The 15251-nt window shown below is 41.6% G+C and overlaps 1 protein-coding gene across 2 annotated transcripts in view; it reads right to left on the bottom strand.

The window, feature by feature from the left end:
- The window catches only part of CREBL2 (cAMP responsive element binding protein like 2), a 29523-nt gene extending 27866 nt beyond the window's left edge, over positions 1 to 1657 (bottom strand). The window contains exon 1 of one of the 2 annotated variants that reach the window (XM_070619131.1): positions 1350 to 1657. In XM_070619131.1, coding sequence (XP_070475232.1) covers positions 1350 to 1364 — 15 coding nt within the window. In that variant the 5' untranslated portion in view covers positions 1365 to 1657. The remainder of the gene's footprint in view (positions 1 to 1349) is intronic. The other variant, XM_070619130.1, reaches the window with a different exon arrangement.
- Positions 1658 to 15251: the final 13594 nt, after the last annotated feature.

The raw sequence follows: 15251 nt of genomic DNA, 5'->3' as shown, positions 1-15251 counted from the left end.
ATTTCAAAATTAACACTGGAAGATCAAGCTAGCAAAGACTTCTAAGGAAAATTATTTTCTGATTTTTCTGGAAAATTCTCAGAACTCTTCCTTTCTGTCTTGGAAATACTACTTCCCATTGGACGGGAACTGCTACTTCACAGGGAAACTGTTCCTCTAGGTGAGTCCCTATTCCAGAGTAGCACTGTGTTGGGCTTTCCCTGCTGTCTGTCACTTTTCTCAGAGCCTTCTGCAGGAACAATGAGAGGAGCTGATGTAGCATAGCACAGGCAGCACAGAGAAGCAGGAAATTTTTTCAGTCCCTCTGAGGATGGGTGGAACAAAATCCTGACAGCAGCAAAGTGTTACTGGTTAGATGGAGGAGAAAAGGGCATCCAAAGGAAAAAGCTATCATGAGCAGCATGCCAGAGACTGTGGAAAGGAAGACCTCAGGAAAGCATAGGGAAGGAGGGATTTCTACTTTAAAAACTGGCAAATTCTAGAAGTCTGGTTCCTTAAAAAAAATTCCAATTTCCTAAACATTCTAAAACATCAATAAGCTGATGATCAATAAGCTGACGTCCCTATCTTCATGAAATAAAACTAGACAATGTTAATGTAGATAAACAAAGGCAGAAAGAGTTGGTTAAACATAGATAAACTCTAAGAATTCACCAATAATGAACACTGTCTGTTATCTTATAATCACAGGGAGAAGAGATTTGGAGAGGGAAAGGGAGACTGGGATGGGACATCAAGACAGATTAACAAGAAGGAATTCACTACTTTCCTCAGAGAAGGCTTTCGAGAGGAGGTTAGATTCCAGACTCTGGACGAATAGCAACAGGAGCTTCGCAGAGTGTTCCAACCAACCACAGGAAAATAGCTCAGAGGGGGAGTGAACTGATTATATGAATGGGGCATTGAGTAAGGGAGCCCGAGAGAAGAAAGGGGAACCGTTAGGGGGAACAGAGGTGGTTCAGCGTGCCCTAGTTAAGGTCTCCAAACTGGAGAAATGCTGGGACTGGGCAAGGGAAGCCAAAAAGAAAAAGCACAGTCGTTTCTTTACTTGTCTCAGGAGGGAAGTAAAAAACTAGAGTTTGCACAACCTGAAAAAGCTGACAAACAGGCTTGCCCTGCGAGTGAAAAATTTCCAGAGAGGGCCTTTTCTGGAAAAACGCGGCCCCGGTGTTCCCTGAATTGCCGGTGGGTACCAGGGGGCAATAACTGGAGAGGCGCAGGGATGTCCCAGGCAGGTGTTTCTTGGGTGTTGGCATGGACTACCGAGCTGAGGCTCAGCGGTGGGACTAGCACTTAGCGACAAGCAGGCGGCGGCGGCGGCAGCTGCGCGTGCAAACCACAGGACTTACCTTACTGTCATCCATCTCGGTAGACAGGCCGGCCCGGCCAGGCGCGCCCTCCCCCTGCCCTCCCCCGGCTCAGCCGGCCTGGCCCGGCCCGGCCCCCGCCCCGGGGGAAGAAGGGGATATGGTTCTGCCTGCCTCCTCCTCTCGCCTAACAGTTCGTTTTCCTGATGCCACAGTCACGGGGACGAGGGACCAATTCAGGAATGGCAGAGCGGACCCTGGAGGCGGCCCAAAACGCCTCCCTTCGCCGCCACCGCCTCCTCCTCCCCCTCCATGACAGTCTCTGGGTGTGTTTACAGACGCCCTGGAGAGGGGCCGGGACCGGAGAGCGGGCGGGAGTGGTGCGCACGGACTGGCCCCTTCGGCTGCCGTAGCACCGCGGTATTCTGGGGATTGTAGTTTTCCTGACCACAGTCTCTGCGCGGCTGACTGGAAAGAAAACTACAATGTCCACATAGCCTCAGCGAGGAGTCTTGTTTTCCTCTTGGCCGTAAGCGCTGCGGAGGAGGGGCCAGGCAGGAGGCAGAAACTACGTTTCCCACAGTGCGTTCCCTGGGGTCTTTTAGCTCCTGGGTTCCAGCGGCCTGGACAGGGAGAGGAGGGAGTTTGGGGCCCCGCGGAGGCAACCGTAAAGGAGGTGCCCTGGGAGCAAGCCCTCCTCAGGGACACCGAGGAAACCCTGAAAAGTCTTTATTAAAGAATAATGTAAAATGGTGCAGCTGCTTTGGGAAAGAACTTGGCAGTTCGTCACAATATTAGAGTTACTGTATGGCCAACAATTCCAGGAGAAATGAAAATATATGTCCACAGGAAAACTTGTACATAAACATTCTGTCCTAGAAACATTATTCATAATAGTCAAAAAGTAAAAACAACCCAAATGTTTATCAATGGATGAATGGATAGGCCAATTGTGGTATATGTGTACAAAGGAACATTATTAGACCATGAAAAGGAATAAAGTGCTGATGATACATGTTACAATGTGGATGAGCCTTGAAAATATGCTAAGTGAAAGAAGCCAGACTCAAAGGCCACGTATTATAGATTCCATTTATAGTGAAATGTGCAAAATAGGTATGTTTAAAGAAACGAAAAGTTGATGAGTGCTTGCCAAGGGCTCGGGCTGGGGAACAGCAGGAAGGGAGGGGGACCAGGAAGGGGGAGTGATTGTTAATGGGCACTGGGTTTCTTTTTGAGGTGATGAAAATGTTCTAAAATTGATTTGGTCATGGCTGCACAACTCTGCGAATAAACTAAAACCCACTAAATTGTACATTTTAAATGAGTGAATTTTATGGTATATGAATTATATCTCAAAAAAGCCATTACAAATCACTGTCTTTAAATCCTCTTGATTTAATAAATTCAGTCAGCTTGTTGTTTTAGCCTATGTTAGGCCATTGAGAATTTGACGAAGATTGTATGTCGCCTACTGTTATTCTAGAGAGCCCTTTGTCTTACTCCTTTTCAAAGACTCCTAAGGTGCTTTGCTAAACCCTTCCCAAAATTCAATTCAAGTAGAATTCCCAGATCTCTTACATTAGAATTTCAGATAAACAAATACCTTTTTAGTATAAGTTTGTCCCATACAATATTTGAGACACCCTTTTACTAAAAAAAAGTGTTCGTTGTTTATCCTAAAGTCAAACGTAACTGGGTATCTTCTATTTTATGTGGTGTTGACATTAATAAACAAACAGCCAGTCATTTTTCCAGTAAAAATGGGTTTATTCAGGATCAACAAAGACTTGCAATTCGAGATCTGCAACCATGGCGAACCACCTGCAAGTTCCTGAGCAGCAACGGGAGGAGAAACTCTTCTATAGAGGGGAAAAGGAGGTTGGGAGAGTACTGTCCATTGGAGGAATCTGAAGTGTAGTGGCTTTTCATTGGCTGAGTCGTGACAGTCTCTCATTGGCTGAGAGCTCTTGCTGGGCAAGAAGAGGAAATTTTTCTTCTTCCCGTTGGGCTTGGCCACTGTCATCATCTTAGGGTGTGCCAGCTCCCCCTTCTGGCCTCCCGACTTCGTTTTAAATGAGGTTTCCGTTTATTAATTTTCACACTGGCAACTCCAAATTGAGGAAGGGTGATAATAGGAAAGTTGAATTGTGTCTGTCCCATCTATAACGCTTCCGAGGAACTAAAGTAGGTCACTTCCTCTAAGTAAATGCCACCTAGTCAGGTCAAGCGGTTGGTAATGGGTCTGACATGCTGGAGTTGCTATTCTCTAGTCAGGGGCGCACACTTAACCCCTCAACTGCATTCCTAGCAGTCTGAGAGACGCCTAGCCACATCCTCTCTGATGAGCAGGGGAGCAAAAGTCTGTGCTCTGCAGGCTCTGTTCCTCATCCTCCTAATACCCATGTTGTTTGATACCTCCACAAACCGCTTTCCACCTCCTTGTCCTGTGCCCAGCATGGCCTCAATTCTGCCTCCCCAGCTACTCCTTGGCTCTGCTAAGCCCTTTTCTTGCGGTGGAACTGCATTTCCCATGGGTTAGTCCCCAGCTACTCTCTCTTCCTGCATCCCGGCTGACAAAAGCACACCTGGCCCTCTGTAATGGCACTCATCTACCCTGTTCTTCCACCGCTGGCCATGCTTGGCTGCGTGTGAGCAGCTCACAGATCCAATGGCCAGCCCCTCAGGAAGGAGGACGAAGACCTTTTGAACCATGTAGCAGAAACCTAAAAACATGCAGGGGAAGCATGTATACCAGCTTCAGGAGAGTGGTTTTCTCTAGAGAGGAAGGGAACGGGATGGAGAGGGTCTTAGGTGATTAGCTGTATATTTAATTTTTAAAGAGATGAAGCAAATATGTTAAATCTGGTGGTGGAGTGTATGTTGTACTGTTTTCTTTGTATTTCTGTACATTTGAAATATTACACAATTAAAATAAGAATTTCAATTCTTTTTTAAAACTATAAAAATGCTCACTTTAGAAAGTGTGAAAATACTTTAAATTTTTAAATTTAATTTATAAAAATAAACCTTAATCACATCACAAAATAAGACTTTGTAAAAGGAAGAAAATCTTACGAAGAAGTATGTGTAGTCATATATAAAAGTTTGCTGAGAAATACCCAGAATTGGTAACAAAGAGGTGAGAAAGAACAAGAGGGAGTATTAGCTTCTATAAGTATAAATCCTCAAGGACTTTATAATCCAGGAAGGAGAAATTCACACATACAGGAGACTATGAACAGTCACCAAACAAGGCATCCGGTGAAAAATTAATACAGATCAAATTTAATATCTGTGTGCTAAGTTGTTCAGAGTAGGTAGGGTGAGCCAGGCATCAGACTGATTCCTGGAAAAGGAAAAGTGAACACAGCAAAAGAAAAAAATGTTTTAAAGGAGTGGGAGGAAGTTTAGAAGAAGAATATGCTCTCAGGGTCCTGAGCATACTTCATATCCATGGTTTTCAATCTTTTCTTCCTCTACTGCCTTCTCAAAAGGAACTTCCAAGGCATGCCATTCCTTTAAAAAATGCATATAATTTTCTCCTCCCTACCCTCCTCATTCCTCCCTCCCCAAGACACACACAAACACATTTCATACGCTCTCAGACATCCCACATAGAGGCACTGTTGGCCTGTGATGCATCAAGCCTCTGCTCCTGCTGTGGAGTCTCTTGTAGTGAATTCCTAAACAGCATGGCACACACCCACTCCCACTAGGTCTGCATGCCTTCCATGCCCTCGTTTCTCCCTCTCCTGTTCCCCTTACCATTAGGCTAAAAGAGCACAGGTGTCTAAACAGAGCCAAGATGATCGTGTTACTCCCTGGGCCACATGGGTCTGCTTGGCACATATTCCCTGGGGAGCATCAGAGAGAAAGGAGGCTCATTAAAATAGCTTGTTAGGCTCCAGCTGGCTTTCCATGAAGTTTGACACATAAGAGTCTAAGAATTTAAAAATTATCCAGCTCTTTCCAAACTTTCATTGGAAATGAAAATTGTTTGATTCAATTCTGGCATGGAAATTTTTACTAGACCCATCTCCAATCTAGAAACAGCAATAATTAAAAAGAAAGCCTGTCAAAGAAGAAACGAAGGTGGCCATGAAATTTACCATGGTAACTTCTGACCCACCGTATCACACATCACCCATTTGGGGAAGAAGGCATCCCAGAATCATCCTGGAAGTGACCGGTCATCACTTCTGTCCCTGGCTTGTCTTTTCAAAGAGTTGATCATCTCTGGCTGAGTGATAAAGAGTTTAAAATACAGCATGGCTGTACAGTGAATTTGTGGATGGTTCAAATTATGACGCAGGGGCTGAGAAAGGAAAGGAGGAAAACAATTCAAAGAGAAAAACAAACCACTAATTGAAGAGAGGTAGGGGGTGGCATGAGATTAAGCGAGGAGGGTTAAGGAATAAAAATTAACCTTCTTAGAGAAACCACAAACAAGGCAAACAGTACAATATTCTACATTCAGGAATGCCATGGCTACGTTGATATGTAAATCTGGCGCTCAAACAACAGAGCATTATTGCTGCTGATATGGTAATCTTCAGAGGTACAGAGAAAAAGTGGGTGGGTCATGTGAAATTCATGAAATGCTTGAGGTGAACTCACTGTTGAAGTATTAGTCATGTTTTGTTTTGTGTGTGGTTTTTTTCCAATTTATAGATGAGTATTCCTCTGTACTTGTTGTTTCTGAAAAGTTTAGCTTATTTTCACGAGGCTACAAAAGATTCTATCTCGAAAGTCTGTTTCTGCTCTAAAGGCATTTTGCGAAATGCCTCCCCTCCTTTGGCCTACACAGACAAATATGCCTACATTTGCATATAGCACAGTACCTACTTACTCTCTGCATTGGTTGGAAAGTTCGGAGGCAAGAGCCTACAGGAACATTTTCAGAGTGAGCACATAACTCAGCCTCCAGCTTGTCAGCAGGAGCAAAATAAATAAATAATGCCAAGAACAACTGAAACAATCTGTTGACAAGGAAGGAAAAAGACACCCCATCAGCATAAAAATAAGGAAGAGAAAATGAAGCTCAAGGAACCAAAACCTTCAGTGTTCAAACTTTCCCTTACCTCTTCCCCTTCACCACCATGCAGAAAGCTTCTCCTCAAACATAGCAACAGCTTTTCTTAATATTGTCTCAACTACCATTTCTACTTAAAATACTGCTGACTTCCTAAGCCATCTATATACCTCACCCAGTAGGAAAGAATAAAGTGTGCCCTTATTTGAGGAAATAATAGGGAACTTATTTATTTGGCCAATAAGCAACTGTTGAAAACTAACTACTCTTTGTAAAAGATGGCTTGTTAAGCATCACTGTTAGTCATTTACACTTTAGTATGAATGTGTCTTTTTTCCTCTTACTTGCTACCTAAAAATTAGTTTAATATCTAATCTTTTAAGAGTGGGAGAAAAGAGGAATATATAGTTTTCAAGGATAGGTGTTATAAAAGAGGGAGAGATCTGGGTAGATCTGATTGCTGTGGTGGGGCTCTGAGCATTTAAAGAGCAGCAAGTAGACACTGCCTACCTGTGAGGGTTAGGGTAGGGGAGATAAGAGAGAGATGAAGAAGGAACAAGTGGTCAGGTACCTTCTTTCACAATTCTCCTGAGGGTTTACCCAACAGACACACATAAGGCAGGCGCATTTTATTCTACTGACTCAGGCCTGAAGAAGTTTAAACATACCATGGCACGTGTTATGGAGTAAGTAAAAAAAACTCAGCCTGCATTTATAGCTCAAAAATCTTTTTTTAAAAAAGCAGCTTCCTTTCATCAAAGCTTACTCTTTTGTGTGTGTGTGTGTGTGAGGAAGATTGGCCCTGAGCTAACACCTGTTGTCGATCTTCTTTTTGCTTGAAGAATATTGTCGCTGAGCTAACGTTTGTGCCAATCTTCCTCTATTTTGTATATGGGACGCTGCCACAGCATGGCTTGATGAGCGGTGTATAGGCCTGTGCCGGGAATTGGAACCATGAACCCCAGGCTGCCAAAGCAAAGGGCACAAACTTAACCACTATGCCACCGGGCCAGCCCCTCAAAGTTTACTTTGGAGGTTGCTGTTTCCAGTGTAAGGTTTGGTAAACCCATTGCTGAATGGAAATCTGACAGGGCTCCTCTTCCAGATCTTACATTTTTAAGGAGCAAAAGACTAGAATCCTGGGTTATTAAGGAGGAAGTGTGGTTTTGGTACCAGGAGACTGCCGGAGAGCAGCAGGGAAACCACTTCTTATCTTATGAATAGTATTAACTGCTCCAAATTTTGCTTTAATCTTCTCTTTCTAAGAAAAAAAAATGCAACCTAAAATTTATTCTTGGGACACTATCAGACCTACTTATGACCCTAAAGACATTTACAAAAAGCCACAATATTTATGAGAATTTAAGTCAACAATATGTCCTGCCTCTAGTTAGGTGCTATCTGTTGCTAGATGTAAATACCTTTGACTCCTTCTTTCTGCCATTCCTTTTTAATATCATGGATATTTTGATTTTTCTATTTGGTATCACATATCTTCATTTATTTTTGACTCACTTACATATTGAGGTTAAGAATTTTTTTAAAGCATATTTTCAATTCCTTTGACTTTAAGGGCTTCCCTCAGCTACATAAGAAGACTTCCATCCCAGGATATATCTTTAAACCTTTTTGCCAATACATAGAATTGTTTCCAAAGACATTTAAGTCTGAAGGTGGGTTAACATCAATCTTCTTTGGTCAATACAATGTCACCTGAATGGTACAGCACCTAATATTTTGTGTGAAAAAATATAACATTATTAGTAGCAATACCATTTGACAGTTTCCAAAAGTGTTTGCATGAATATTATCTTGTAAGAATGAAAGTATCAGATTCCACCTGGAATCTGACCAGTTGTGCTAACAGTATTTCTGTCTCCAAAAACAGTCTTTGGGAGAATGGCCTGGTTGTTCCAGCCTTATCCTGAAAAGTTAGATAGCAGAGTTCTGCTGAGCAGCAATTTCTGTCTCTGTCATTCATAAATGTGTCCAAATCATTTAAAGATTTGTTTCTGTTTGCTATGCGAAATAGTCCTTTAAAAATATGTAATCTAAGTTTATCTCAAACAAGTTTCAAAGGACACCCTTTGATCTTTATTTTGTAAACAAGCCTACGTTGATTCTGCTCTCACTGTATATGGTTTTTAGAGATTCATGTCATGCTATTTCTCAGCCTTTATCTATCCAAGATGAAACACACTGTTTTAGAAAGTCTTTCCCCACGCCTGACCCCTGGAAAATTTTGCAGTGGCCTTTTTGAGCAGTTTCTGACACATCACCTCTCTTTCCAGGGGCGGTCACCAGAACTGCCTCAGTAACATCACCCGTGTTTGTGGAGGAACCAGAGTTCTATTTGTGTTTTAATCTGAGTGAAATCACTATTCTGTTTACATTTCTGTCCTGGACTTGATGCTGACTGACATTTTCTGGTGGCTTCTACTAGAACTTTTGGGGGACGTAATCACAGATCTATAGGAACTTTGCATAGGCTTATGTACATATATACACACATATATATATGCAGTTACTAAGCTCTTTCTTCCTTTCATTTTTTCCCTTTAAATTAGATCTTTAGAAGTCACACTGTTTTCTCAACAAGACAGTATTTATTTTCAGAACTGAGAGTTTATACAACCGCTGTTCTGTTCCAGGACTCATTTCATAACGCAGCGTAGGGATGTAAAAGTCTAAAGAGTTTGGTGCTACAGCCTCTCTTGACACTCCTGCTGCCCTCATGATTATGAGATTCAAAACACAAAAGTAGCAACACCCTCCTTCCACTTCTCACCGGGAGTACACACACGTCATTGCGAATGTTATCAATTTACTTTACATTTAATTTCTGGCCTCTAGATACTTTTCTAAACTAGAATAGAAAGTCATTTTGTCTTAAGTAATGCTGCCTTCCTCAACTAAGCTTCTTGAGTTGTCCTGTGGCCAGTTCAAGATGGCCTTGTGCTGGCTGACGCACACGCAGTTAGGGGTTGTGCAAGAAATGTTGATCTTGTGCTACGAGGCTGGCACCTCGATCATCAGCCTGGACTCTCTCTCACCCTCTCCTCCACCCTTTCCCCGTTTGCACGTGGTTCTGGTGGTGTGCTCTGTTGTCTTTGTTGTTTCGTGTTTTCAGGCAGCATGTCCTGGGAAGGGGTCATCCTTTCCCTAATCCTGTAAGATTTTCTCCAGTCTGTTTTGTTTTGGAAAACTTCAGGCCTTCTGGTGTGTTTCCCTTAGATAGCCTCCTTTCCCAGGCAGCACAGAACCTGTCCGGTGATGTGCTCTGTTCTGGCTGCTGCAGGTGAGGCCCCAGTCCATGCCTGCTCCCTTCCTGCCCTCTCATAGCTTCCAGAGGATAAGTCATACCTCCTCCTCATGGGAACCCCATCCTCCCGACTCTGCCCCACCTACACTCTAGGATCCCTGAGGGAAGGTGAAAGTAATACTAGGCACACTTGCCCAGTTCCTGCCCTACAGTTGTGTTTCATCCCCACTTCCCATCCCTTCTCTCATTCATGCTTCTTTCCTCCCTTGTTCCTACTCCTAAATCAAGATCTACTTCTCTCCTTGCCACTGATACTGTGCTGACAGCTCCCTCAGCTCGCCATCCTTTAGGCTTGGGAAGAGCTCCTTCTGAAGTTTCTCCAGGTGCCCGGGTCCCCAGCACGGCTATTCTCTTCTTTCCACAGGTGCCATTGCTAAGCTTGGAGGAAGCAGTTTGTTGTGTGGGAGGCTGGCGATGGAATTAGACCCCTTTGGCATTCTTCAAGGGAGCTGCCTCCCCAGATTTCCCTCTTTAATGTTTCCAGCAAACAGGTGGCTGCTCTGCTGGTAGCAAATTCCTGGATATTTTTACCCAACACCCCATAAACAAAATGACAATGTTATTGGACATGTCATACAACCAGGCATATGAGTAATGTCCCCATTAATCAGTTTGCCAAAGAAAAGAGGTTGCTATCGAAGCTTGTTTGGAGAGATGCTAGCTGTGTGAAGGAAGAAAAACTGAGGCATCTGCTTAAAAGTACACTGTCAAGATTAAAATTATATATGTTCGATGACTTGGTGTGTTTTGAAGTTAACCTTTCCCTATGCAAGACTGCACCAACAGCACAGTTGACATTCAAGTAATTGTTACAAGAACCTCACTATAACGCCTTGGGTAGCGCCTGTGGCCCTGGGAATGAGGTAGAGATGAGATGGAATCCAAGAGAGATGCAAGTTTTACCAGATTTGTCATTATATTAAGAAATGTCATACTACAAAGAAATCCTTTAGCTGTGGTATGATTGATTCATTTTTTTAATCCATCCATTCATTTATAAAATGTATGGAGCAGCTCCTTCTCACCAAGCATCATGCTATACGCTAGACAGAGATTAATGAGCCAGGGTCTCTGCCCTCGAGGAGCCTACACACTAATGGGGGATTCATTTGCATGCCTCTCTAAGTATGTAAATGCATAACTGCAGGATAGTGTGTTGTGTGATGACCAAGGTATACATAAAATACAGAGAGGATCTAGAGGAAGTCTTTCCTGATGGGCTGATTTCGGAGCTAGGTCTCAAAGGATGAGTACAAGTTTTTCAAGCAAGCAAGAAAAAAAACATTTGCAATGGCATACTGGTGTGAAATAACAGGAAACTGCAAATAATTTGGTTTGGCTGTAACGCAGGCATCTCAGGAGATGGGAAGAGCAGTGTCAAGAGCGAGGGCCAAAGAAGTAGACAGGAGATAGATGATGAAGCACATTGAATGGCAAGCTTAGGAGGAGGGGCTTAATTTGAAGGTGCTTGGGAGCTACTGAGAGTTTAAGCAGGAGAGTAACAATTAAGTCTGGGGGAACCTGGCTCTTTCACATGCAGCTGGCAGCTCCTCCATACTTTTTATCTTATTTTGTAGTATTTCTTATACTATATTATGTCCTACTTATAATATATGCTGTGGTATATATGGTATGGTATATGGTATACGGAATTTAATATTATAGTGGAAGGGCCTGGCCTATATTAAGCTCTTACTGAATATCTGAGACTGAACAGACTCTGATATAAGTCTCTCGCCCTTGGTCAGATGTTGATGGTACTGGCAGGACCACAGGCCAAGCCTCCTGACTTCCTTCCTCTCCAGGCTCTTGCTATTACACGCAAGCAACAAGTGACAAAGGAACTGTTGGGATGTCTCCATAAGTATGCATTGTATCTACATGACAACGCCCAATATATGTTCCAGAAATTATCCTAATTCCTCCATCACCCAGAATTTTAATTCAACCTACTGTAATATCTTGGAGAGAGGACATCACATTTTAAAATGTTAGTAAGACATGGAATCCACTCTAGAGAAGCCTTTTATTTTCAACTTTGCTGAAATATATCCATTTTGCAAGGTGAGTGATACCTATACTGGATATAAGGAGGACAGACTAAAACTTCTCAGTGGCCTTCATTTCCCGATGCCCTGCCTCTAACAAGTACTGCCAAGAACTGATGGCTGGGCAGACAGAGGTGATGATACATAGAGAGATCCAATTTAGAATCTTCCATTTATTCAACAGAGTTGAAAATGTATTAAGAAAGGTGACAAACTAAAAGAAAGCTCGATGTTCTCTGTAGAAACTTTCCTTAACCAAATGGAATTTCTCTTTTTCATTTGTAAAAGAAAGCAGCTTTTTATTTCAAAAGTGATATGTGCCCATGGCAAAACATTCAAACAGTAAAGAAGGTTAAAAAGTAAAACCTCTACCCCATGTCTCTGACTCACTCTTCAGTTAACCACTGTATATCCTTCCAGAAATTTCCTATGCACTACAAGGAGTATAGGTATCTTCCTTCCATTTTTACACAATGGTATTTTATTATACACACTGTTGTGCATTTTTTTCAATTCACAATATGTATTGGATAGCATTCTACATCACTGTATATGGAACACTATCTCCTTCCTTCAGTGTTGTCTTTCTTTGCTTTCTTCCAGAATTTACTTCTTGTTTTACTTTTTATTTTTACTCAACAATGCAGAAATACACATCTTTGATTATACATCTTTTTCTTCTTGTGTGAGTTTATCTGTAGGACAGATTCCTAGAAGAAGAACCTCTAGATTAAGTAGACATGCACTTGAATTTTGGCAGATATTGCCAACTTTCCTCCAAAAGGGTTATGAAATAGACACTTCCACCAGTAGTGCACATTTCCCTACTCGCCAGACAACAAGTTTTGCTATCAAACTTTTAAAGCTTTGTCGATTTGATATGTTAAAAATGGTATCTTATTGATATTTTAATTTGCATTTATTGAATTAACAGTGAGGTTGGGAGTTCTTTGTGCATGTGTTGGGGGCGTTTATATTTCTTTTTCTGTGAATTACCAATTTATGTCCTTTGTTCATTCTTTTATGGGTGCTTGGTCTTTTTCTTAGAGATTTCTAAAAGCTCCATATATATTTAAGGAATTATTACTGATAGTATATGTTAACCATTTTTTCGCCCAGATTGTTGTTTGCCTTTGCCTTTATTGATTGTATAGTTTTATTCAGAAGATTCCTTTTTTTTTCTTGAGGAAGATTAGCCCTGAGCTCACATCTGCTGCCAATCCTCCTCTTTTTGCTGAAGAAGACCGGTCCTGAGCTAACATCCGTGCCCATCTTCCTTTACTTTATATGTGGGACGCCTACCACAGCATGGCTTGCCAAGCAGTGCCACGTCTGCACCCGGGATCCGAACTGGGGAACCCCTGGCCACCAAAGCAGAACATGTGCACTTAACTGCTGCACCACCGGGCCAGCCCCCAGAAGATTCCATTTTTAAGTAGTCATATTTATCAACCTTTTCTTTATGATTTTCAGATTTTATGTCATGCTTAGAAAAAGCCTTCTCCATGACAAGATTATTCAAAAATTCATTATTTTATTCTAGTACTTTTATGATTTCATTTTTATATTTGAGTCTTTTTGTCTACCTGGGATTTATTTTTGCTGTGCAGAGACAAATACAGCTCTACTTTGAGTTTTTTCTAAAAGACTAACCACTTATCCTAACACCATTTATTAAATATTTTCCTACTGATTTGGAATGCTCCTTTTATCAGAAACTTATTTTGTTTGCACTTGGGTCCATTTCTGGACTGTCTACCTTTTTCCATTGATTTGCCTATCTGTTTCAGCACTGTACCAACTGTTTTAATTAGTGTAGCTTTAGAATACATTTTAAAAATCTAATGGCTTTAAGGCAGTGAAAATACTCTATATTATGATATATGTGATATTATGACATACAGATATATATCATTATACATTTGTCCAAACTCACAGAATGTACAACACCCAAGAGTGAACCCTACAGTAAAGTATGGATGTTGAGTGATTATAATGTGTCAATGTAGGTTCATCTTTGGTAAAAAATGTACCATTCTGGTGAGCAATGTTGATAATGGGGAAGGCTATGCATGCATAGGGGTGGGGGTATATGGGAAATCTCTGTACCTCCCTCTCAATTTTGTTGTAAACTTAAACTGCTGTAAAATAAAGTCTTTTAAAAAAATAAAATAAAAATCTAATGGAATTAATTTCCTTTCATCACTCTATTCTCATGTTTGTATTTCCAGACTATCTTTATCAAGTGCCAGTAAAAAATGTAAATGTACGCTCTGCTTGTACAGAGTAACAATGGCTGGTAAGACAATTTAATGATTCTTAATAGCCAGTATGATTTTTATTGTTGTTTTCATTTCTAATATTGCAGCATAAACAACATTGATTCATATCTATTTTTCTGATTTGTTCATATATATTACAATATCTTCCTGTACTTCTCCAAAATAAACTTTCGGCTGAAAACTACTTGACAACGTTCCAGCATTTACTCAGTGATGATACTGAACTCTCTAAGATGCACAAAAACAGGCAGTGCCAACTGGAAACAACAGGCCTCTGCTAGAAAGTGGATAAAGAAAGCTCTTGTTCATCATGCTTCTCATCCCACAATCCCAATAGGTGTAGGGTCCCAGAATCAGCCTTTGTTCACTATCTTTCCCTTCATACCAGGTATCTCCCATCTACGCATTTAGTTAGAGACACAACTTTTCAGTCTTGGAAAAAGAGAGATTTACCAAAAAGCACTAAGGAAGCATTTGGAATCTTAGTAACTGTAGTCATTGTGGCTGAATTCCAACCCCTATGTGGTTTAACATAGGCTACATCCTCCCTCTACCCATGCCTCGCCCTTCTTGAAGTCCACAGGCATTCTGAAGCTCTCTTGAAACATCTGTGAGTCACAGGTAGGGGGTTCACAAATGAAAAGCCAGAAAGTTCAGAAACCACAACCAGAAGGAAATGACCAATGGCTTGTTGACAAGCTCTATTCTTCCTCATCATCATTTCCTTCCCTCCCTCCCTCCCTCCCTCCCCTCTACGAGATTTGAAAGTTCAAAGCTAGACATCACAGCTATAGGACCTTCAAGAGAATTTCTCAGTTAGGCACCCAACTTCTAACTCTCTATTCATCTCGAAGCTTTAGGTGGGTACTATTTTAACCATCACCCACAGAAAAGCTAGGGGGTCATGAACTGATAGACTCCCTCACTAAACAGAATAAGAAATGGCTTTATGTGACCATGAACACAGTCCAAAGCCAGTTGCCTTGTGAAGTCATGAGCTCTTCCTTTGATGAACTTCTGCCTGGATGCCTTAGACAGACTTCCTGAATTGGGCTAAAGATTGGACTAAATGATCTTTGAGTTAGGGTGTGTATCAGTCATGGAAAACTTCCCCAAGGAGTTGGCAGCTGAGCCAAACATAGAATGAGATTCAAATAGGCAAAAAAGGGAAAGAAGATAAGAGAAAAATAGCATTCCAGGTAGACGGAAGCATATAAACAAAGGCATGGAGATGTGATACAGCATAATAAGAACTAC

This window comes from Equus przewalskii, chromosome 5 (genome assembly GCF_037783145.1).
Source record: "Equus przewalskii isolate Varuska chromosome 5, EquPr2, whole genome shotgun sequence".
In the NCBI taxonomy this organism is placed as follows: Eukaryota; Metazoa; Chordata; class Mammalia; order Perissodactyla; family Equidae; genus Equus; species Equus przewalskii.
Note: the sequence above shows the minus strand (reverse complement) of the source record. Positions and strands in the feature narration are given on the sequence as shown.